The following is a 26,600-nucleotide window of genomic DNA, read 5'->3' as shown; positions in this document are numbered from 1 at the left end:
AGGGAGCAGAGTTCTAGCTAGTCAGACTACAGTTCTGGATGCTGCAGTGGGTGCTGCTTCGATGAGCGACAGTAAGTACTGTTTGTCGCGCCTCTTCTTAAGTCTGGCTATTTAGGTCACCGGAGAAATCAGATTTTTCTTTTCTGGACTTGACTAAAATTCCATCCTATTTTCCTTGAACCAAATTATCCTTTCAGCTACACGAGTCACTGTGGTTGGAATCTTTATTTCTTAGCCCTAGGATTCGTTTTGGCCTTCGTCTATTTGAATAGCTTCCTTTCATGGTTTCTTCTGGAGCTTGGTTAATGGAGCAGGGGCTGAATATGCTGACAGTTTTTCTCCTCTTGTTTTCATCTTTTGGGTACCTTTGTACACACACAATATCATTAAATAATTATTTTATTGCATCTTTTTCCCAGACCAAATTACTCAGCTATTCCCTTTTATTGGGACCATTAAGCTTTTCCAAGTTCCTTGACCCAGTAATAAAAACTGATAGTGGCTGAGCCCTGGGTGTGCTATGTGTAGGGTTTAGAGCCTGCCAAAGTTAACTCTCTTTTGGGCAGAGGGAGGATGTTCAAAAACCCTTGTCTTTCTTAAGCCATATACTTGTGCTGGTTGGATCCTGCTTCAGGTCTGAGTTTAAAGTTCAGTCTTTCTTAAGACATTGGATTTTAGGGACTATAAGGAGGTATTTGTGGGATATTGATATTTGCATTAGTACTATTTTCAAGCGTTTACCCAGAGATACTTTAACACTGTAGTAAAATAACTTGATTTACATGGTTGACTCTTTGTGATTCGGAATATCTCCTGTAGAAGAGGGTTCTAGAAGGTCAGGCAGAGTAAGCAGCACTTTTCTTTCCTGCTACCTCTTTGGAGGAAATGGTTAAATTATGACATTAATTTATGAAGGAAGACATCTTATACAGATTGATAAGAAATGTTTGACAGCAGGGTTAGTTTTCTGTTTTGCTTATTAGTGGCAGAGACTTGCTAAGAGAAACTTATTTCTCTGGTTGAAGATAACAGTGTAGTTTTCCTTCCTAGGACTTTTTTATTTGCTTGGTTTTTGAGATATAGTTTCTCTGTGTAGCCATGACTGTCCTGGAACTTAATCTGTAGACCAGACTGGCCTCAAACTCAAGAGATCCACCTTCTTCTGTCTCCTGAGTGCTGGGATTAAAGGGGTGCCCTACCACTGCCTACATTTTCCTAGGACTTATTAAAACACCAAATTTCTGAATTATATGTTTGATTGAATTATTAACAATTGTGTTTTATTTCTTTTGAGTCTTTTCATAAAAAATATGAAATTGAGAAGCAAATTATTATGAGCTCTCTTGTTTGGGAGTATTTTGGTATCTTCATTGACAATACTGTTAAAATATCTCATTTATTTAGACTGAATTCTGTGTCCCAAAGGTTGGTACTATATATATTCCTTTGCAAGTGAAAGAATAATTTGAAAAAAAAGATTCTCATGAATAAAATGACTGACCCAAAGTACTGTTAAGAATATATGTCAAAAAAATAATTTGTCAGTCTTATTTTTATTTAAGCAGCTAAAGTAGATTAAAAGTTAACTACTAATGTTTTCTAGAACTTTTTTTGGCTTCTAATTTTTTTTCCAAATAAGAAGTTCTATAGCATTATTATCATTGTTATTTTTTGAGACTGAATGTCATTTATCCCAGGCTGGCCTCCACCTTACTAAGATGAGTATGACATTGAGCTGGTCCCCTTGCCTCCCTCAGATGCTGGGTTTACAGGTGTGTGTACCACACCCAGCTGTATGTTATAAGTTTTTGGATTGTCTATCTTCTATTCTATAAACTTAAAAATTAACAAATAGGCTATAGATCAAAATAAAGCTTACCTTCCCAGGATTCAAATATAAAATTGCTGTTGTATTGTTTATTAACAGGCTTTAGTCCATTAAACCTGTAAGTCACAGACATCAGCATAAAGAAGAATATCATTAAGAAACTGTGGAGTATTGTGGAAAATTAGAAGACTTACCATGAGTTTAAACACTTCAAGTAATGCCACTACTGGGGATACCCAAAGGTAAGCCTCCAGTCTCTTTTTTTAATTGCAAAATGCTTTTGATTGGAAGAACCAAGGAGAACTAAGTGGGTGATGTAGGATTCTTGTAGGACAGTGAAGGAAGTAGGTTTCTTGGGACTGAAAGAGCAGCAGCTCCTTCTAGGCATAGCACTGACTCTCAGGACCCCTTGTGTTCCTTTGTTAACTTGGATCATAAATGTCTGTGCCTATGTACCTTTTCCTCCTGCTAGAGATTTGCTTATTGCCCACGATTCCAGTTTTCTCCCCCGTGTTTCTGTCTGTTTACATTTGTCTGGCCGTTACCTGCTTGCCGTAACTTCTGCGTCTCCTTGCCTCCTTTCTGCATCTCTGACTCTGCCTGAGTGCTCTGTTAGTTTTAGCCTCCCTTGCCGACTGCGTTTCCTTGGTGTCTTTGAGTGCATTTCAAGATGTGTTTTATTGATATTGTTCCTCTTTTTTTTTGTGCCAGGTGTTTCTTTCTGTCCTTTGTAAGATGCTTAATTTACTCCATTGCCTTTGAGGGATGGGGTCCACAATACCCATTTTAGGTGTGATTTTTTTTCTAAGTGCATTTTTCAAGAAAATAAGTTCAGTAATCAAAATTATTCTGGTCTGGTTTGTTTTGCCTATATTCTTAGCACTCAGGACACAGAGGTGGGTAAATTTTTGTGAGTTCAGTTTAGTATATAGAACAATTTTTAGATTTCAAGGACCTTGTCTCAAATAAACAAAAAACAGAACAAGAAACTAAATGTTTAGAATTTTTATAGTCAAGGAACAGACTTATCTCTGCAGAATCTAAAAATAGAATGTTTGGCATTATAGTCTGTCAGTTGCCCGAAGTAAACAATTTAAAATATATTCTGTAACAGAATCAAAAAGGTTAGCTGTGGATAATTCTTCTTCTTTTGTTTTCTCAAGATAGGATTTCCCTGTGTAGCTCTGGCTGTCCTGGAACTCACTTTCTAGTAGACCAGGCTGACCTCAGCCTCAGACACATCTGCCTTTGCTTCCCGAGTGCTGGGATTAAAAGTGTGCACCACCACCACACAGCTGAAACTGTGGATAAAATTTTATACTTAGTTTGAGAAGGATTGATAAGACTATGTATATATGTATATGTAATCTTACCTCTTAGAGTTGACCGTGGATAATTCAGTAAATATTTGTCCAGGGCCTTTCTTATGAAGTAGCAGTATGTTATATAAGTATATACTTTAGAATTATAATAATATTTTACATTATTTATTATGCTTTTTCAATTTAGAAAGAAAACATCAGAAGACATCAATAATATATATGTTTTAAATTTTTACTCATTGAATCTCTGTCTCCTGTCTCTGTCTCTGTGTATGTAAGACCAGAAGAGGTTGTCACCCATTTGAATTGGAGCAATAGGCACTGAGAGCTTCCTAATGTCAGAGCTGGGACTCAGGCTCAGGTCTTCTGGAAGATGTGCTGTTTCTTCAGCCTCCCCAACCCCATGCTTTTAATGGAGAAATCTTTACTCTGAATTCTAGGTTCTGAATAGAGTTATTTCAACTCTACCACTGACCTTCTTTCTATATCTATAACTTGGTCATTCTCAATAATTCATGTCAATGGAACCATGCCTCTTTTTATGTTTGGCTTCTTTGGGCTTGTTCTTGAGATTTATTATATTGTGGCATGTGTAGGCTTTTGTTTCTTTTTACTGCTGAATAATATTCCATTCCTCTGTATGGATTTATTATATTTAGTTACTCATTCACAAGTCGCCAGGAATTAATGTAGTTTCTCCTTTTGGCTGTTAGGAGTAGTGCTGCTATAAACATCATGTGTAAGTGTTTGTGCTGGCATGTTTTTCTGTTTCTCTTTTCAGTCAAGTTCACAGAGTAGCCTTTTTGAATCATGTAGCAAATTTATGCTAAAATTTTTAAGAAGCCACCAAATTTAATGATTAGGTAATTTTGCAGTCATGACAGCAGTATTTGAAGGCTTTAATTCCTATATCCTTGTCAGAACTTTAAAAATTACTTAATTTTTGTTTCTTTCAGACAGGTTTCAGGATTTCTCTGTATAACAGTTCAGGCTGCCCTGGAAGTTGCTTTGTAAACCAGGCTGGCTTTGAACTCACAGCGATCCATCTGTCTCTGCCTCCTGAGTGCTGTGTTTAAAGGCATGTGCCACCACCGCCTGGCAAAAATTTACTTAATTTTTAAATTGTAATTCTTTAAATTTAGTTCTCATAAATGTAAAATTATACATTATTATGGGTTTAATTTGAATATTTTTGACAATCAGTGATGCTCAGCATCTTTACGTGTGCCTTTTGGTCATTTGCATGTCTTCATGGGTAAAATGTCTTTTTTGCTTTTTTTTTTTCAGAGCAGGGTTTCTCTGTGTAGCCTCGGCTGTCCTGGAACTTGCTCTGTAGACAAGGCTGGCTTTGCACTCAGAGATCTGTCTGCTTCTGCCTCCTGAGTGGTTAGGGGCTAAATTTATTGTTTTGCATATGGATAGCCAGTTGCTTCAGAACATTTCTTGTTAATACTGTTTTTCCTCATTGGACTGTCTTTGCACTGCTGTTGAAATTTGCTTGACCATAAAAATATAGACTTTTCAGGAGTCTCAATTCTGATAATTCGTCAGTTAATGTTTTGTGATATTAGACTCTGCACACACAGGGATGTCAAGCACTCACTTAAGTTTTCCATGTTGTCTGGCCAGGTGGTGGTGGTGGTGCACACCTTTAATCCCATCACTTGGGAGGCAGAGACAGGCGGATCTCTGTGAGTTTGAGACCAGCCTGGTCTACAAGAGCTAGTTCCAGGACAGGCTCCAAAGCCACAGAGAAACCCTGTCTCAAAAAATCAAACAAAAAAATGTTGTCTGTTCTTAATTAAATACTACCTTGTCTTGATTATTGGAATGTGTCAATTTCTTATTGCTGACAAATCTTCGAGAGAAATTTTAGAGAGAGGTTTATTTGGACTGGACAGTTTGGGGAGTGTACGTCCCTGGTTAGCTTCCTCCACTGCAGTGGTCTGTGTTGAGGCAAGCATTGAAGCATCAGGAACATGTGCTGAGGGGTGCTTACCTTGTGGAGCTGGGGATCAGAGAGGGAAGAGAGGAGGACCGGAGTAAACAGGGACAGTATACTCCTCAAAGACATTCCTCAGGTGCGCTACCTCCTCTGGGAGGCCCCACCTCTTAAGGTTTCTGTCATTTCCCCCTACAGCTGAGGAACAAGCCTTTCATTCAACACAGGAGGCTATGGAGACTTTTCCATTCAGTCCAAAGTTTTGAAAGTCAGAAGTGAAGTTCTCTCATGTATTCATCAGGATGGTGCTGTCGGTTTTGAATCTTTTGCCTTTCCATAATACACTTTAGAATCAGCTTGTCAATTTTTACAAAAGGACATTCTGGGATTTGCTTAAAGACTGTATTGTATCTGTAGATAGAATTACCATTTTAATAACACTGTGTTTTCTAAATACAAATATGATTGTGGGAGATCTTTTCATTAATTTATGTCTTTAACTTCAGTAACTTTTTTTTAAGGTAAAGGTGTTTTACTTCTTTTGCTAAATTTATTGCTAAATTTATTTTTCTCTTTTTTTATTCTATTACAAATAGAGTTCCTTTTCTTGATTTTATTGATGGTATATAGAAATATTAATTTTGAAGTTGGGCACATGCCTTTAATCCCAGCACTCAGGAAGCAGAGGCAGATGGATCTCTGTGAGTTTGACACCAGTCTGGTCTACCAAAGAGAGTACCAGGACAGGCTTTAAAGCTACACTGAGAAGCCTTGTCTTGAAAAGCCAGAGAGAGAGAGAGAGAGAGAGAGAGAGAGAGAGAGAGAGAGAGAGAGAGAGAGAGAGAGAGGAAAATATTAATTTTGCACATTAAGGCAATCTTATCAAAAGAAATCTACAGATTTAATGCAATGCCCATCAAAACCCCAGCAAAATTCTTCACAGACCTTGAAAGAACTGTACTCAACTTCATATGGAAAAGCAAAAACCCAGGATAACCAAAACAATCCTGTTCAATAAAAAAAAAAAAACTTCTGGAGGCATCACAATCCCTGACTTCAAACTCTACTACAGAGCTACAGTACTGAAAACAGCCTCGCATTGGCATAAGAACAGACAGGAGGACCAATGGAACTGAATAGAAGATCAGGATATCAATCCACACATCTTCGAACATCTGATTTTTTGACAAAGAAGCAAAAATATCAAATGGAAAAAAGAAAGCATGTTTAACAAAGTGGTGCTGGCATAACTGGATATCAACATGTAGAAGAATGAAAATAGATCCATATCTATCACCATGCACCAAACTCAAGTCCAAATGGATTAAAGACCTTAACATAAAGCCAGCCACACTGAACCTTATAGAAGAGAAAGTGGGAAATACACTTGAACACATTGGCACAGGAGACCACTTCCTAAACATAACCCTAGCAGCACAGATACTGAGAGAAACAATTAAAAAATGGGACCTCCTGAAACTGAAAAGCTTCTGTAAAGCAAAGGACATGGTCAACAAGACAAAATGACAGCCTACAGAATGGGAAAAGATCTTCACCAACCCTACATCAGACAGAGGTCTGATCTCCAAAATATACAAAGAACTCAAGAAATTTGTCACCAAAAGAACACATAATCCAATTAAAAAAATGGAGTACAGACCTAAACAGAGAACTCTCAACAGAGGAATCTAAAATGGCTGAAAGATACTTAAGGAAGTGTTCAACATCCTTAGTCATCAGAGAAATGTAAATCAGAACAACTCTGAGATTCCATCTTACACCTGTCAGAATGGCCAAGATCAAAAACACTGATGACAACTTATGCTGGAGAGGTTGTGGGGAAAAGGGAACACTAATGCATTGCTGGTGGGAGTGCAAGCTGGTACAGCTCCTTTGGATGTCAGTGTGGTGATTTCTCAGAAAATTCGGAAACAACCTTCCTCAAGACCCAGTAATAGCACTTTTGGGTATATACCCAAAAGATGCTCATTCGTGCCACAAGGACATGTGCTCAACTATGTTCATAGCAGCTTTGTCATAGCCAGAACCTGGAAACCCTCTGAGTGCCCCTCGACCAAAGAATGGATAAGGAAAATGTGATGCATTTACACAATGGAGTATTACACAACAGAAAAACATAATGACATCTTGAATTTCATAGGAAAATGGATGGAGTTATAGAACATTATTTTGCTTGATGTAACCCAGACACAGAAAGACAATTATCACATGTACTCACTCGTAGGTGTTTTTTAAATATAAAGCAAAGAAAGACAGCCAACAAACCACAATCGCAGAGAATTTAGACAACAATGAGGACACTAAGAGAGACTTACATAGATCGAATCTACATGGGAAGAAGAAAGTAGGAAAAGACAAGATCTCCTGAGTAAATTGGGAGCATGGGGACCTTGGGGGGTTTGGAGGGGGGAGGGGAGAGGCAGGGAGGGGAGCAGAGAAAAATGTAGAGCTCAATAAAAATCAATAAAAAATTTTGCACATTGATCTTATATTTTTAAAAATGTATATTTGTATTTTATGTACATTGGTGTTTTGCCTGCATGTATGGCCATGTGAGGGTGTCAGATCCTCTGAAACTGGTGTTACAGACAGTGGGTGCTGAGAATTGTACCTGGGTCCTCTGGAAATAGCTACAATTGCTCTTAATTGCTGAGCCATCTCTCTAGCCCTGATCTTGTATTTTTATAACCTTGCTGAAATTGATTTTTAGCTTTTTTCGTATTATTTGTTTTCTTAGGATTTTTTAAAAAATAAATTCATGCCGGGCAGTGGTGGCGCACGCCTTTAATCCCAGCACTCGGGAGGCAGAGGCAGGCGGATCTCTGTGAGTTTGAGGCCAGCCTGGTCTACAAGAGCTAGGTCCAGGACAGGCTCTAAAAAAAGCTGCAGAGAAACCCTGTCTCGAAAAACCAAAAAAAAAAAAAATTCATATCTTTTGCAGTAAAAAACAGATTTCCAGTCCAATATGCATCTCTATTTCTTCACTTTCCCCTCTCTCCCTTCATTTACCATTTAAGAATGTTAAGTAAATCTTTGAATGCCTTGTTAACAGCAGTTGTCTTTGCTCTGTTCTCTTTAGTGGACACTTTTTGTCTTTAACCATTGCATATGCTAGGAGCATAGGCATTTGTAGATGGTCTTTATTAAGTTGCTCCTCAGCTTGGTCTGGTGGTGTACAGGCCTGTAATCTTGGCTGCTGAGGAGGCTGAGGCAGGATAATCACAAGATCAAGGCCTACCTTGTCTACAGAGTGAGTTTAAGGCCACTTTGGCAGCTTGGCGAGACCCTGGCTCTAAATAAAAAGTAAAAAGAAGGCTTGGATATAGCCTAGTGGTAGAGCACTTGGATAGCGTATGTGAAGCCCTGAGGCCAGTCTCTAATATTGTGGAATTTCTTCTCTGTTTTTCTTTGTTAATCTAGGAAAGTTAGCTTAGTCTTTTCAGAGAACTCAATATTGGGTTTGCTGATTTTTCCTCTTCTGTTTTAGTGGTATTGAAAGAAGTTGAAGTTGTATGTACATATTGTTGAGTCCACTTTTTCTCCAGGGCTACTGCTGTTGGAGAGACAGGGCTAATTTCTTTGAGACAAATCTTTTTCTTAATTTCTAGAAACCTTCACATTTAGCACTTTGAGATAGTTTTCTTTTTCATCTGAATGATTTGACATTTTATTTTTAATGTTAGTCTTTGATTTTCCAGTTTTAATTTTTGTCTATTGCTCCTACCACAGACAATGAAGAAAATATCCACAGATTTGCTTACAGGCCTGAAAATGGAAACATTTTCTCAATTGGGGTTCCCCTTCCCCGAGAGCTCTAGCTTGTGTCAGGTCTATAAAAACTCAACAAGGGGCCGGGCAGTGGTGGCAGCACACACCTTTAATCCCAGCACTCGGGAGGCAGAGGCAGAGGCAGGTGGATCTTTGTGAGTTTGAGGCCAGCCTGGTCTACAAGAGCTAGTTCTAGGACAGGCTCCAAAGCTACAGAGAAACCCTGTCTCGAAAAACCAAAAAAAAAAAAAAAACCCAAAAAAGAACTCAACAAGGACAAAGTGAACAACCGATACCCTATAGAGTCCTGTGCTTTAAGTTGTGACTTTAGCATGTCAGCTGCTTGCCTCACTGCTTGCTTTGAACTGTTAGGTACATCAGTTATCTACCTGCTTGTTCTATTGCTGTGACGTCTTTTCTGCTGTGCTCTCTATCTGGGAGCTCTTTCCTGTTATAGTTATTACTGTTGATTTTCAGGGAGAGTATCATGCTTTAGTTTGCCATTTTAAAGTAAGAATGTGTATTCTGTCATTTATACTCTTTCTTTTTATAATGTGTGTTACATTTACAGTGGTTGAAATATATTAAAAAAGAAAGAAGTCTCTCTCTACCAAAAGTACCCAGCGTTTAGATACAAAGCTTGAAAAATATAGTGTTTTCAGTGGACAGTATTTTGTTACTAGTAAGATACCACTTTGCATTGTTACCCGAGTTTTACAGTGGACACATTTTACTAAGTTGTGAATTTATTATCCTAGGACCTTTTCATATTCTGTTATTTTCAAATTCTGTTTTTAAAATAAGCTATGAGAAATGCTGTTAGAATATTTTTATTGCATGAGAATTATATTTTGTTATTACCTTGTTTTGTAGGTTGAAAAATGCCTCATTGGATATAAAGCAAATGCTTAAAAATGAAACCGAGTCAGATATCACCGCCGATCTCAGAAAGAAACTCCATCGGGCTAAGAAGGAGAAGTTAGACATGACAGCCAAGCACAACGCAGAGGTAGGATTCATTTTCCAACCGTGTAATGTTAGGAGTCGAGTTTCAGCCAGGCGTGGTGGAACATACCGTTAGTTCCACATTGGGGAGGCAGAGGCAGGTGAATTTCTGCGTTCGAGACTAGCCTGCTCTACAGAGGGTTACACAGAGAAACCCTGTCGTGAACCCTCCCACAGTGTCTCCCCAAAGTTGGGTTCCCGTTTTTTGTTTCATCTCACGTTAGAAACTACATCTGACCTTTGTCACTGTGTCATTCTAGCACTTCGATGGAAGCTGCAGTAATGAAACCCTTCATACAGCAGAATTGTATAGGAACATCCAAGTTGAACGTTATTATATTGATTTGCTTGTTATTTTAAGTGTATTTTAATTAATTAAAATACTTTACTTTGCTGAGTGTGGTGGCACATGCCTTTAACTACAATACTTGGGATGCAGATCTCAGTGACTTCGAGGCTTGCATGGTCTACAGAGCAAGTTCCAGGACAGCCAGCACTGTTACACAGTCTCACAAAAAACAAAAATATTTTACTTTTTGTGTGTGGAAGTGCATATGCCATGCACTCATGTGGAGATCAGAGGATCACTTGTGGTACCTTGTTATGCTGGATAGTTTTATGTCAATTTGACACCAGCTAGAGTTATCTGAAAGTGAGAAAATGCCTCCATGAGATCCAGTTGTAGGATATTTTCTTAGTTAATGATTGATGGGGGAGGGTCAAGCCCATTGTGGGTTGTTCCATCCGTGGGCTGGAGGTCCAAGGTTCTATAAGAAGGCAGGCTGAGCAAGCCATGGGGAGCAAGCCAGTGAGCAGCACTCCTTCATGGTCTCTGCCTCCGGGTTCCTGCCCTGTTTGAGTTGCTCTCCTGACTTCCTTCAGTGATGATCAGTGTTATGGAAGTGTAAGCCAAATAAACCATTTTCTCCTCACCTTGCTTTTTGGTCATGTGTCTCCTCACAGCAATAGGAACTCCAAATAAGACACCTGTGGTACCAGGTTAGGTATGACAGCAGGCACCTTTACAGGTTGAGCCATCCCGATGACCAGATGTATTTTAATTAAAAGAATTGACATGGCCAAATGTGTTATTTGATGGATGTGATTGATAACTAAAGAATTTATAAATTAGAAAAATACTATTTTGAGAGAGCTCTTGTTATATAACAGAGCTTCCTCAAACTCAGTTCTTCTATTGCAGCTTCCCAAGTGCTGTGATCTTATGTGTGTGTACTACTGTGCAGGCTTAAGCCATATACATTTTTGAAGTTATAATGTAGATTCCTTTAGGGTATGAATCATGGGACAGTTTTTTCCTAGCTAAGTACATTGTGTATAGAATTTTTATTAGTATAATTCAGAAATTATCTTGTTTTTTATATTTTGACATCTTATTAGTGTGTATGTATTGCGTAGGTACATATGTATATTTAGAGCATTTTTCTTTCCCTTCTAAGAGAATTCATAAATCATATGTTTATGCCTTTTGTGCCCTTACTCTTCTTCCTGTATTTAAGTTTTATTTTCTTTTTGTATGTGTATGTGGTGTAGGAATGAAACCTACCTAATGTTAGGCAATTTCTCTGCTAGTAAACTACATTGTCAGGCTTTTTTTTTGTTGTTGTTGTTGTTTGTTTTGTTTTTTTTTGAGACAGGGTTTCTCTGTGTAGCTTTGGAGCCTGTCCTGGCACTCACTTTGTAGACCAGGTTGGCCTCAAACTCACATAGATCTGCCTGCCTCTGCCTCCCGAGTGCTGTGACTAAAGGTGTGTGCCACCACTGCCCGGCTTTTTTACTTTTTTAAAGCACAGAACTTTACTTACACTTTGCTTAAATATTTAGCATTTTATTATTTTGTAATTGAAAAATTTTTCCATACACTATATTCTGATCACTTCCCCTCCCCAACTCCTCCCAGATCCTTCACTTCTCCCACCCCACCTAACTCCAATCTCTTTTTTTTCCTCTCTTTAAAAACCAAACACATATTACTTTTACTTTTCTTCAAACTATCATAAAATTTTGTGATAAGTATTTTGAAAATGCCTGGTTGTGGTTTTCTCCACTGATGCAATAAGCCAAGTCCAGCCCAGTTAATAAGACCAGGTTTAATACACAGAGCAAAGCAACTCCCAGGTGACTCTCAGGAAGGCAGGAGAGAAATGACATGGCAGGTCCAGGGACCAGGTCTTAAATAGACTGTAGGCTTGGTCCCGAGCATCTCACGGGGAGGAGCTGCCACTTCGCAGGCTTTCTGAAGGTAGGGACATGACAGAAGAGGGCACAAATCCCATGTGGTTGCTTGGAATTGAACTCAGGATCTCTGGAAGAGCAGCCAGTGCTCTTAACCTCTGAGCCATCTCTCCAGCCCCAGGCATGATTTGTTACTCAAATGTGCTTTCTTTTCCTCTTGTTTCTTTAAGAAGGCTTTTCTTCTAAGGGAGCCTATCAGGCACTCATGACTATCATTTGGTAAGAGGCACCTCTTCCTTCCTAGTGTTTGAGAATTCCGATAGACACAGAATGAGGCTTTGCTAAGAAATATAAATGCTTTTGAATGTAATCGCATCGCCTTGGAGACATGCGTTAGTGCTAGTTCATGAGCTGAGGAATCTGTTTTTAGCTGTCAAGCTACGAGAGCCAGATTGCCAGGCTGCGGTCCGAGGTGGAAAAAGGAGAAGCACTGCGGCAGCGTCTGGAGTACGACCTGGCTGTGGCTAGGAAGGAGGCTGGTGTGGGGAGACGGGCAGCCGAAGAGAGACTGGCCGAGGCACAGAGGATCCAGGAGAAACTCTGCGGTAAGGCAGCACCTTCTCTTCCCCGTTTAGAGCATCCTTGCTCACTGTTGCATATCCATAATGGATCTCATGTAGGGTTTTCACTCATGGGACTATGTTTAAATTCTTTTGTTTCCACATTTGGATTTAACCCAGAGCTTCATGCATAGTAAGCAAACACTTTGTCACCGAATTGGCTTTTCAGTTCTACATTAATTTTTTTTTTGAGACATTTTTTGGCATTAGGGGAAGAGTGGCATGTATCCCATGATGATTCAGACTTACTGCGTAGCTGAAGATGACTTTGAAATTGGACTATTCCTTCCTTCCTTCTTTCCTTCCTTCCTTCCTTCCTTCCTTCCTTCCTTCCTTCCTTCCTTCCTTCCTTCCTTTTTTTGTTTTTGTTCTTCGAGACAGGATTCTCTGTGTAACAGCCCTGACTGTCCTAGAACTTACAGAGATTCACCTGCTTCTTCCTCCCTAGTGCTGGGATTAAAGGTGTCCACCACCACTGCCCGGCTTTGGGTTCTTTCTTGACTTCACCAGCTAAGCGCTGAGGTTACAGACATGCTCCACTGCTCCTGATTGAACACAAGGCTCTGAATATTGGTCAGGTACTCTACCAGTTGAACTGTTTATTCAGTTAATATTTTTATGTTGTATGAATGGAAAAAAATAGTGCAGAATGCTGTTTTTAGAATACTTGTTCTTCAAGCAACATGCAAAATCACAAAGGGTGTGCGTGTGAGTGTGTTCTGTATATACTCTAGGCCCCCTCATAACATATAATTTGAGTCAGAATTTCTCGCCTGTCTGTGTTCCAGAAACAATGCAGGTGATTTGTTTGATTGCATAGGTTTCTGTGCCACTGCGTTAGACTATATGCCTCAAAAAGAAAAAGGCACCAAATTTAACAGCCCAAATCTTCTGTTATGTAGGTTTACTTAGAAATAAACTATTATTTAAGTATATATAAATGTATATAAATTCACTTAAATTGTCATATAACTCAAAGCAAGCATACAGATCATGTAATAGAAAAAAGCCTAAAGTCCTTTATTTTATCTTCTTAGTTACTATCCTAGTTTTTGGTAGTGTGAATTATATTTTCCTTTTTTTAAAAGTTAAATACTTTTATATGTTTGGGGTTTTTCTTGCATGTATGTCTGGGTAGCTCTTGTGTGCCTAGTGCCTGTGGAGGCCAGAAGAGGGCATCAGATCCCCTGGAACTGGAGATGTGAGCTGCCGTTTTGGATGCTGAGAATCAAAGCCACCCAGGTCCTTTGTAAGAGCAGTCACAGTGTTCTTAACAATCGAGTCATCTCTATAGCCCCCGTTTTCCTCTTTCCTTTTTCTTTCTTTCAAATTTATGGGAATTGAATAATTTAGCATGTATTCTGTGACTTACCTTTTTTCTTTAACATTATTATTTTTGTCAGATTCATATTAATATATAATCTTGGTATTGATATTTAAAGTATGGTAGTGTAGAAACATATTACACCTACAGTTATCCATTTTCTGCTGGTGATTTACTGCTGAGACTCCTATTGTTAGCCAAGCACAGTGGCACATGCCCATAATTGCAGCTAATGTGTGCAGCCAAAAAAATGAATCTTAGACACATGTTGAGTAAAAGAAATTTTAGATGCATGAGGACATCTTATGTGATTCTTTTGTACAGAAAGTTCTACAATAGGAAAAGCTAATTGTTAGTGAATAAAATTGAATAGTGATTGTCTCTGAGGTGAGTAGGCAATAGACAAAAGTATGAGGGAAATTGGGGCTGGAGAGAGGCCTCAGAGGTTAAGAACACTGACTGCTCTTCCAGAGGACCTGGGGCTGATTCCCAGCACTCATGTGGAAGCTCACAACTGTTTGTTAACTCGCACTAATACTCAGGCATCCAACACTCTCTTCTAGCTTCTGCAGGCACCACGCATGCAAGTGGTGTACATTCATGTATGCAGGCAAAATATCTATATACATAAAATTAAAAAAAAACAAAAAATATGAGGCAACTTTCGGATTAAAGGGTAATTTTTTGTTTTGATAGTAGTTTGGATTACAAGGGGTGTGACATTTAGGTAAGCTAAGAGAAGTATAACCGAAAACTCTTTACATTTGTAAGATCTTAAATGGTAAAGATTTGTCCATCTCAGTGTATGTAAATTTTACTTAAAATAGTAAGACTGTATTGTATGTAGTTAGTGATTGTATTAGCACTTAAAGTAGTAAGACTGTATTGTATGTAGTTAGTGATTGTATTAGCACTTTTCCTGTTGACATATGGATGAATGTCTAAGAAAGTGAATATATCAAAAATTTTACAGTTGCTTAGGGTAGACTGGATTTTTTTTTTTTTTTTTTTTTGAGACAAGATTTCTCTGTGTAACATTCTTGGCTGTCCTGGAACTCACTCACAGAGATCTGCCTATTTCTGCTTCCTGAGTGCTGGGATTGTAGTGCTCAGAGTTGCAGGGACCCCAAAAAGACCCACTAGAGACAGACTCACCGAAATGCTAAAGCAAGATTTAATTCTGTAGTGCAAATTGCCATAGGGACCTTGTCTTATATACCAACACAGTGGGAGCCAGAGGAGGTGTCCTACCGTTCTTAGGCAGGGTTTATAAAGGCAAAAAAAATCACAAATCTATTGGCATGGGCATAAGGGTTATGGAACTCTTTGATTGGCTCTAGTCTAGGGAACTTCCTGCTCTGCTGACAGTACCTCCAGCAGCTGGGCTCCAGTCTAGGGAACTTCCTGCTCTGCTGACAGCACCTTCAGCAGCTGGGCTCCAGTCTAGGGAACTTCCTGCTCTGCTGACAGCACCTTCAGCAGCTGGGCTCCAGTCTAGGGACCTTCCCACTCTGCTGATAGCCACCTTGGGGCCTAGCACAAAATAGAGTTGGTTTTGTCCTTTCAGTACTAAAGGCGTGTGCCACCACTACCCAGCAGAATATTTTAAATATTTTATATGTGTTGGTGTTTTTGCCTACGTGCATGTCTGTGTACCACATACATGTCTGGTGCTTGTGTAGGTCTGAAGATGGCTCTGATCCTGAGATGTCTTTCAAAGAGCATATTGCTTTGTAATCACTCCCATTTCCTAGCGGAAGTTGAGGTGCTTAAGCTCTCTACATGGTCAAATAGAGGGACCTGGCAAACCCAGGAAGGTCAGATAACTAATGCTAAGTGTATGGGAACCATTTCCTAGTTCCCAGGTTCCTGTACCTCGTGTGGGATTTGGAGGCCTTTTCTGTGAGCAACCTGACCAAACCAAGAAGTAAATCTGAAGTACTGATGACAAATCATCTTCTGGTAAAGACACAATTCCTAGCGGCACTCACAGGTCAGCATCTAGGTGGTGGCCACATTAGTGTATAAAATTTACTTGGAGTTTCTTTACTCTTAATTGAGTAAGTAACCAAGTATCTCCAGATATTTGAGAAAAACCTTTAAATGAAGAGAGAAAAATATCAACTTGAAAGAAATATATTTCTGTGGAGAAATGAAAATTTAAACAGTGTTGATGTCCTCTAGTAGAAAGAGTATATATCAGAGCTGGAGGAAACAAGCTCCACCGGGAGCAGAAACTAGGAGCAAATCCAGTCCTGGGAACCAACCCAGTCCTGGGACATTGGCAGACCAGGACTGAGCCAACCACCTGACTCAGTCTGCGACCTCCACCAGACCCGGAGTGGGACTGAACCAGTTACCTAAGACACAGAGAGAACAAGCCCCACCAGGAGCAGAAGGCAGGAGCAAACCCAGTCCTGGGACACAGACAGATCACAATTGAACCAGCGACCAGATCCAGAGTCAGCGATCTCTACCAGAAAAGGTCCAACTCCAAGCCAGGGACTTCTGCAGGAGGAGATCAAGACCAAGATTTACAGAAACAGATCAAAGCCAGCAGCCTAGGCAAAGTAGGCCTGAAACAGCAAACTCCAAGGAAGCAGACCAAAGCACAGGAACACTGAGCTAACTCCAGGAACATGAATAACCAAAGGGGTAACTATGACACTGTGACACTGACTTTACCACGAGGAACAACCATTTGAGCTTTGGATTCACTAGCACCTAGAAGATTATTCAAAAGAATCTCAGACAGCCCCAACCACACCTATTAGAGGAAAAGATGAGTAGAAAAGGTAAGATCACTTGCTACACCACAAAGAGCAACACAATACCAGTAAAACCTAAAGACCCTACAAAAGTAAGACATGAACAACCAAATATGGATGAACAGATGAAAATGATCTAAAAAATAACCTCAAGAGAATGTTTGAAATTCTTAAAGATGAAATGAGAAATTACCTTAAAGAAATGGAGGAAAAAACAAACAAAAAATTAGAAGATATCAGCAAATCACTTAAAGAAAACCAAGAAAAAGAACTCAAACATATAAAAGAAACTATTCAGGACTGGAAAACCGAGATAGAAAAAATAAAGAAAACACAAGCCGAAGGAATTATAGAAACAGAAATCATGAGAAAAAGATCAGGAATCACAAATGCAAGTATGAACAGCAGAATACAAGAAATGGAAGAGACAATTTCAAGCACTGAAGATAAAACAGAGGAAATAGATTCATCAGTTAAAGAAAACATTAAATCTAACAAAAGCTTAACCCAAAATATCCATGAAATATGAGACAACATAAAAAGGCCAAATCTTAGAATAATAGTTATAGAAGAAGGAGAAGAAATTCAATTCAAAGGAACAAAAAATTTATTTAACAAAATCATAGAAGAAAATTTTCCCTACCTAAAGAAAGATATGCCTATGAAGATACAAGAAGCTTACAGAACACCAAATAGACTGGATAGAAAAAAAGTTCTCTTGCCACATAATAATCAAAACATTAAACATACAGAGTAAAGAAAGAATATTAAGAGCTGCAAAGGAAAAAGGCCAAATAACATATAAAGGTAGACCTATCAGAATTACACCTGACTTCTCAGTGGAGACAATGAAAGCCAGAAGGTCATGGTCAAGCATTATGCAGACATTAAGAGACCACGGATGCCAGCCCATACTACTATACCCAGCAAAACTTTCAATCACTGTAGAAGGACAAAACAAGATATTCCATGACAAATCTAGATTTCACCAATACCTAGCCACAAGCCCATCCCTATACAAAATACTAGAAGTAAAATTCCAACCCAAGGATGATGGCTACACCAACAAAAACACAGACAGTTGGTAATTTCATTACAGCAAATCCTGAAGAAGAAAAAAAAAATGCACAAGGGCTGGAGAGATGGCTCAGTGGTTAAGAGCATTGCCTGCTCTTCCAAAGGTCCTGAGTTCAATTCCCGGCAACCACATGGTGGCTGACAACCATCTGTAACATGAGGTCTTGTGCCCTCTTCTGGCCTGCAGACATATACACAGACAGACTGTTGTATATATAATAAATAAATAAATAAATATTTTTAAAAATGCACAAATTAACATCACCAACCCCCCCTCCAAAAAACCCCAAAAAACCAAAAAGCAAATTAACATCACCATTGATAAAAACTAAATTAACAGGAGATAGCAACCATTGGTCATTAATATCCCTTAATAATATCCCTTAAGGTAAATGGACTCAACTCACCCATAAAAAGGCACAGGCTAACAGATTGGATACAAAAACAGAATCCATCCCTCTTCTGCATACAAGAAATGCATCTCAACCTCAAAGGCATTGTCTCAGAGTAAAAGGTTGGGAAAAATATACCAATCAAATGGACCTAAGAAACAAACGGATGTAGCTATCCTAATATCTTACAAAATAGACTTCAAGCTAAAATCAGTCAAAAGAGACAAAGAAGGACATTTCGTATTAGTCACAGGAAAAATCCATCAAGAGGAAATCTCAATACTGAATATCTATGCCCCAAATACAAGGGCGCCCTCATATATCAAAGAAACACTTCTAAAGCTTAAATCATATATTAAACCTCACACACTAATAGTGGGAGACTTCAACACTCCCCTTTCACCATGGGACAGGTCAATCAGACAAAAATGAACAGAGATAAGAGAACTAACAGATGTTATGACTCAAATGGACTTAACAGACATCTATAGAATATTCCATCCAAACAGAAAAGAATATACTTTCTTCCCAGCACCTCATGGAACCTTCTCAAAAATTGACTACATACTTGATAACAAAACAAACCTCAACAAGTACAAAAAATTGGACTAACCCAATGTATCTTAACAGATCACCATGCTTTAAAACTAGAAATCAACAGCAATACCAATTCCAGAAAACCCACAAACACATGGAAATTAAAATGCTCACCCGAATCATCAATGGATCAAGGAAGAAATAAAGGGGGAAATTAAAGACTTCCTAAAATTCAATGAAAATGACCACACAACATACCTAGATTCATGGGACACAATGAGAGCAGTGTTAAGAGGCAAGTTCATAGCACTAAATGCCTACATAAAGAAGCTGGAAAAAAAATCCCACACTAGTGAATTAACAGAACATTTGAAAACTTTAGAACGAAAAGAAGAAAACTCACCTAAGAGAACTAGATGTCAGGAAATAATAAAATTGAGAGCTGAAATCAACAAAATAGAAACAAAGAAAACAATACAAAGAATCAATGAGACAAAGACTTGGTTCTTTGAAAAAAATCAACAAAATAGACAAACCTTTATCCAAACTAACCAAAAGGCAGAGAGAGAACATCCAAATTAACAAAATCAGAAATGAAAAGGTGACATAACAACAGACACGGAGGAAATACAGAAGATCACCAGAAAATATTTTGAAAACCTGTACTCCACAAAATTGGAAAACTTAAAGGAAATGGACAACTTTCTGGATAAATATCAGTTACCAAAATTAAATCAAGACCAGATAAGCAAATTAAACAGACCTATATCTGCAGAAGAAATAGAAACAGTCATCAAAATCTCCCAACCAAAAAAAGTTCAGGACCAGATGGTTTCAGCTTAGAATTCTACAAGATTTTCAAAGAGGAAAATAATACCAATACTCCTCAAATTATTCCACACAATAGAAACAGAGGGAACATTGCCAAACTCTTTTTATAAGGCTACAATTACCCTGATACCCAAACCACAGAAAGACATCACCAAGACAGAGAATTACAGACCAGTCTCACTCATGAACATTGATGCAAAAATACTAAATAAAATACTAGCAAATCGAATCCAAGAACACATCAGAGCCATCATTCACCATGATCAAGTTGGCTTCATCCCACAGATGCAGGGATAGTTCAACATACGAAAATCTGTCCATGTAATCTAGACATATAAACAAATTGAAAAATAAAAACCACATGATCCTTTCATTAGATGCCGATAAAGCATTTGACAAAATGCAGCATTCCTTCATGATAACGGTCTTGGAGAGAGCAGGGATACAAGGAACATACCTAAACATAATTAAGGCAATATATAGCAAGAAAACAGCCAACATCAAACTAATTGGAGAGAAACCACTGAAATCAGGAACATGACAAGGTTGTCCACTCTCTCCATATCTGTTCAATATAGCTCTTGAGGTCCTAGCTAGAGCAATAAGACACCAAAGGGTGATCAAGGGGATACAAATTGAAAAAAGAAGAAGTCAAACTCTCACTGTTTGCTGATGATATGATAGTTTACATAAGTGATCCCAAAAATTCTACCAAGGAACTTCTGCAACTCATAAACACTTTCAGCAATGTAGCAGGATACAAGATTAACTCAAAAAAAAAAAATCAGTAGCCCTCGTGTACACAGAAGATAAGAGGGCTAGGGAAGAACTCAGAGAAACAACACCCTTCACAATATCCACAAATAGCATAAAATATCTTGGAGTAACTCTAACAAAACAAGTGGAAGAGTTGTATGACAGGAACTTTAAATCTTTGAAGAAAGAAATTGAAGAAGACACCAGAAAGTGGAAAGACCTCCCGTACTCTTGGTAGGCTGAATTAATATAGTAAAAATGGCAATCTTACCAAAAGCAATCTACAGATTCACCGCAATGCCCATCAAAATCCCAGCAAAATTCTTCAAAGACCTTGAAAGAACGGTACTCAACTTCATTTGGAAAAGCAAAAAACCCAGGATACCAAAACAATCCTGTTCAAGAACTTCTAGAGGCATCACAATCCCTGACTTCAAACTCTACTACAGAGCTACAGTACTGAAAACAGCCTGGTACTGGCATAAGAACAGACAGGAGGACCAATGGAACTGAATAGAAGACCCAGATATCAATCCACACATCTTTGAACACTTGATATTTGATAAAGAAGCAAAAAATATCAAATGGAAAAAAGAAAGCATATTTAACAAATGGTGCTGGCATAACTGGATATCAACATGTAGAAGAATGAAAATAGACTCATACTATCACCATACACCAAACTGAAGTCCAAATGGATCAAAGACCTCAACATAAAGCCAGCCACACTGAACCTTATTGAAGAGAAAGTGGGAAGTACACTTGAATGCATTGGCACAGGGTACCACTTACTAAATATAATCCCAGCAGCACAGACACTGAAACAATTAAGAAATGGGACCTCCTGAAACTGAAAAGCTTCTGTAAAGCAAAGGACATGGTCAACAAGACAAAATGACAGCCTACAGAATGGGAAAAGATCTTCACCAATCCCACATTAGACAGAGGTCTGATCTCCAAAATATACAAAGAACTCAAGTAATTGGACACCAAAAGATCACATAATCCAATAAAAAAAAATGGAGTACAGACCTAAACAGAGAACTCTCAACGAGAAATCTAAAATGGCTGAAAGACACTTAAGGAAATGTTCAACATCCTTAGTCATCAGAGAAATGTAAATCAAAACAACTCTGAGATTCCATCTTACACCTGTCAGAATGGCCAAGATCAAAAATACTGATGATAACTTATGCTGGAGAGGTTGTGGGGAAAAGGGAACACTAATGCATTGCTGGTGAGAATGCACCCCCTTTGGATGTCAGTGTGGCAATTTCTCAGAAAATTAGGAAACAACCTTTCTCAAGACCCAGTAATACCACTTTTGGCTATATTTCCAAAGGATGTTCAATCGTGCCACAAGGACATGTGCTCAACTATGTTCATAGCAGCTTTGTTTGTCATAGCCAGAACCTGGAAACACCCTGAATGCCCCTTGACCAAAGAATGGATAAGGAAAATGTGATGCATTTACACAATGGAGTACTACACAGCAGAAAAACATAATGACATCTTGAATTTTACAGGAAAATGGATGGATATAGAAAACATTATTTTGCTTGATGTAACCCAGACACAGAAAGACAATTATCACATGTACTCACTCATAGGTGTTTATTAAACATAAAGCAAAGAAAGCCAACCTACAAACCGTAATCCTAGAGAACTTAGACAACAATGAGGACACTAAGAGAGACTTACATAGATATAATTTACATGGGAGGTACAAAGTAGAAAAAGACAAGATCTCCTGAGTAAATTGGGATGATGGGGACCTTGGGGGAGGGTTGTTGTGGGGAGAAGAGAGGCAGGGAGGGGAGCAGAAAAAATGTAGAGCTCAATAAATATCAATAAAAAATAAAAAAACATGAAAAAATAAATAAATAAAAAGAGCATATATCCCATAAGGAAAGAATCAGGAGCTACAAAAAAGGGAAAAACTTAGAAATTAAAGGACTGGAGAGATGGCTTAGTGGTTAAGAACACTGACTGCTCTTCCAGAGGACCTGAGTTCAATTCCCATCACCCACATGGCAGCTCACAACTGTCTGAAGATCCAGTTGCAGGGGATCTGACACCATCACATCAATGCACATAAAATAAAAGTTAAATAAACCATAGAAAATATTTTTAAAAACTTAGAAATTAAAAATGAAGTAGAAACAAAAAACATTAGGGGAATTATTTGAGATGAAAATGAAAGAAATTCCTAGTAATTGATGTGCAGAAGGCAGAGTGGAAAATAGAGAAGAGATGAGAAACTTAAGGACAATCCAAATAATAGATTATAGATTATCGTGGTAGAAGAGAAGGCCGTTGATGGTTGATGGTCACCGAAGTCACTGAAGGTCACGACGCCTGCTGACTACAGGGTGTGAATTGCCAGACTGAACACACCACAGAATTTCACCACTGAAGCTCCAGGAAGCAGCGTAAAGTTTCAGAACAAAAAGATTTTAAAGCTTTCAAAGAAGTAGGAACGAAGTAGGCTGACTGTAGAGGGCCAGGTATCAGACCTCGAAACACTGACTGCTGCACCATGGAAAAGTGCTAGGGAAACACTTCTATATATTTATTTTACAGTTTTGAATTTTGCATCTTTTATATGATTCATGCAAAACCAAAAATAGAATTTTAAAATTCATGCTACTAATATAATTAGCATTTTTGTTTGTTTAACACGTATGTTTATAAAGTACTTCATTTTATCTGCACTAAAACTTAATGAGGAGGTGTTTTCATTCCCTGTGGTCAGGGAATTGGAGAGATTTGATAAGGAGTTGGTTGGTAAAGCCAGACCTGGAAGCCATTCCCTCCCTTTCTAGATGCTTATCCAGCAATGGAAGCATGATGTGTGGCTCACTGCTAGAGTAAGCAGGGCCGGCGAGCAGTGCATCTGTGGTAGGGCAGGGATAGTGCAGCTCTGAGGCTGCGGCACTGTTGTGGCTTCAGTTTCCCGGCTTTCTTATGGCTAAAATGTGTTAAAATCAGCATTTCCCTCAGGTCGTGGTGATGCACACCTTTAATCCCAGCACTTGGGAAACAGAGGCAGGTAGTTCTCTGTGAGTTCAAGGCTAGCCTGGTCTACAGAGGGAGTTCCAGAACAGGCTCCAAAACTACAGAGAAACCCTGTCTTCAAAAAGCACACCAACCAACCAACCAACCAACCAACCAAACAAACAACCAATTAGCATTTTTCTAATAATGAAACATCAAAAACTATAATCTTGAGTCTTAAAAAAGATAGCTCTAGGGGGCTCAGGGGCTAAGAGCACTTACTGCTCTCTCTTATAGAGAACCCAGATTTGGTTCCCAATCATATGTAAATCCAATTAGAGGGAATCTGATGTCTTCTTCTAACCTCTGAGAGCTTCAGACACATGTGATGTACAGACATGCTGGCAGAAGACTCATAAACTAAAAAAAAGTTAGAAAAAAATAAAATAGCTCTAAATGTCATTGTTTTTGAGACTGGGTTTCTGTAGCTTTGGAGACTGTCCTGGAACTAGATCTTGTAACTCTTGGCCTCATACTCACAGAGATCTGCCTGTCTCTGCCTCCTTAGTGCTGGAATTAAAAGTATGCGCTACTACCTCCCAGCAATGTGATGATCTTTTAAAAGATCAATATGGGGCTGGAGGAATGGCTCAGTAAAAGCTCTTTTTATCTAAGCACGAAGGCTGGAGTTCAGATACCCAGTATTGACATGAAAAGTCAGCCATGGCCACACACGGCCACACACACACATACACATGATCCTGAGGATCATGCTGTAAATAAAGTCAGCTCCAGTGCGGTGAGGGGCAGGGACAGGAGGACCGTTTAGGTTTGCAACTGACAACCAGTCTAGCCAAGGTTTAGTGAGAGGCCCTGTTTTAGAGAAACATGATGGAGAGCGGTAGAGCAGGACACCTGACGTCTTGCTGTGGCCTTCGCAGTGCTGTTACACACCACACACTCATACATACACAAGTGCACGTATACACGACAAAATAGTCCTAGTTAGGGCCTTGTTCAAAAAAGGAGACAAACACACATTTAGTTGGTTTTCTTTTTAAAAATGTGTCATCATATAGAATTGTGTGTGTGTGTGTGTGCGCGTGCGTGCGTGCAAGCATTGGGGTACATTGGGAGGTCAGAGGATAACCTTTCCAAAGTTTATTCTTTTCTTCCATTGTGGAATCTGGGAATCAAACTAAAGTCATCAGGCTTCTGAGGCTAGGGATTTGACCCACTGAGATATTTCTAGTCCCAGATTCACACACACACATATATATGTACACACATACACACGTGTATGCATATATACGTGTATACACACACATACACATGTGTATATATGTTTGTCTAAGTTTTCCTTCTTCCCTCCCTCCCTCCCTCCCTCCCTCCCTCCCTCCCTCCCTCCCTCCCCCTCTCCCTCTCCCTCTCCCTCACCCCCCTCTCTCTCTTAATACAGGGTCTCTTTACATAGCCCTGGCTGTCCTGGAACTTACTCTGTAGATCGGGCTGGCCTCCAACTCAAGAGATCCACCTGCCTATGCTTCTAGAGTGCTGGGATTAAAGGCATGCACCACTACACTCAGCCAGATTTTTTTTCTTGAAAAGAGGAAAAAGTTAGTGCTAGGTGTTGCTAGTGCTACAGGTGTACCTAAACATGGGCATGCCTTTAAGAACCTGCCATATTGGCTCGTAGCAAAATCACTTCCATCTGAGGGCAGGAAGAGAGTGAAAAATCAGTATAGTACTATAGGGACTGCAGGTTATTCTAGAGTTTGCTGAAGGGAGAAATATTTTGTCTTAAACTCCATTGGCTAGATTCTTAGACTCTTAATAAATTAATTTGTGTTTATAAATATATTAATTCTATTATATTTTTAATAGCTCAGAATTCAGAACTTCAAGGAAAGGTAAATGAAATTGAGAGAACATTTCAGACTTCCCAAGAGAAATGGAAAGAAGAATGCAGAAGATTTGAACATGATTTGGAGGAAAGAGACAATATAATTCAAAATTGCAATCGAGAACACGAGTTACTTATGCAGGAAAAGAATAGGCTACAAAAAACTCTACAGGTAAAATACTTCACCTAAGTGAAAGTTTTATATAATACCCACCTCAACCCACTGATTGGATATTACATCAGACTAGCCTTGGGCTCTTCTCCCTCCCTCCCTCCCTCCCTCCCTCCCTCCCTCCCTCCCTCCCTCCCTCCCTCCCTCCCTCCCTCCCTCCCTTTTAGAGGCATTTTCACAGATCCCCTGGGTTGTGCTTCAGCATTATTTTAAGATGTATACTATTTATTTTGTGAAAAGCATTTGAGATCTCTGATCCTGGTAAGTCCTTTGTCTCAACTGTCTGAGGCCTTGGGTTTGATCCACATCACCACAAATAAATGGAAGAAACACAACAGAAATTAAACAAACAAAAGGTAACAATGATAGCCAAAAGAAAAGCAGCAACTGTTCCTTTGGAATACTGTGACAATTAAGACACATTTTTTTTTTGTTCTAGCAACATTAAAATGTAGATTTTTAAAATGTGGCTTCTAGTTGGGTGGTGGTGGTGCTTGAGCTCTGTGAATTTGAGGCCAGCCTGGTCTACAGAGCAAGTTCTGGGACAGCCAGGGCTACAAAGAGAAACCCTGTCTCCAGAAACCAAAACAAAATAAAATTGGGTTCTAGATTTCAGTTTGAATATGAAATAAATACAGAAAATTATGTGTTTCATAATGCCTTATTATGTAGAGCACATTCTATGCTCTACATATATATGTATATATGTTTGATGAAATGCAAAACATTTAGTTTTTACTAAGACTACTGTAAGGTATAAATTTCCATAGTTTTAGTCTGCCCCCCCTTTTTTTACACTCCCTACAGTACAAGTGGGGCTGGGGTTGAAGTTGACAAGCAACATAGACAGTAGATATTGAATTGAGTATATGTGCCATGATTTTGAAGCAGCTCTTTAATTTTTTTTCTTCCTCCCAAGACAGGGTTTCTCTGTGTAGCCCTAGCTGTCCTGGAACTCACTCTGTAGACCAGAATGACTTCGAACTCATAGAGATCATCTGCCTCTGCCTCCTAAGTGCTGGGATTAAAGGCGTGCACCACCACATTCTGGTATAATAGTTTAAACTTTTTGAAAAAGAAAAGAAAAATATAAAAATGCTCCATAGTTACCTCAAGTATCCATTATTTTTATGTGCTGCTGCAT

At 38.9% G+C, this 26,600-nt stretch overlaps 1 protein-coding gene across 1 annotated transcript in view; it reads left to right on the top strand.

Moving 5' to 3' along the window:
* Nucleotides 1–1,977: 1,977 nt before the first annotated feature.
* Ccdc171 (coiled-coil domain containing 171) overlaps nt 1,978–26,600 on the top strand; it is a 350,758-nt gene continuing 326,135 nt past the window's right edge. Inside the window, 4 exon segments of the mRNA XM_038333866.1 lie at nt 1,978–2,070; nt 9,755–9,890; nt 12,510–12,684; nt 25,266–25,456. Of these exon segments, the coding sequence (XP_038189794.1) occupies nt 2,024–2,070; nt 9,755–9,890; nt 12,510–12,684; nt 25,266–25,456 (549 nt within the window). The 5' untranslated portion in view covers nt 1,978–2,023.

This window comes from Arvicola amphibius, chromosome 6, assembly GCF_903992535.2.
Source record: "Arvicola amphibius chromosome 6, mArvAmp1.2, whole genome shotgun sequence".
Taxonomy (NCBI): domain Eukaryota; kingdom Metazoa; phylum Chordata; class Mammalia; order Rodentia; family Cricetidae; genus Arvicola; species Arvicola amphibius.
The sequence above is the reverse complement of the archived record's forward strand: the minus strand, read 5'-3'. Positions and strand labels throughout refer to the sequence as shown.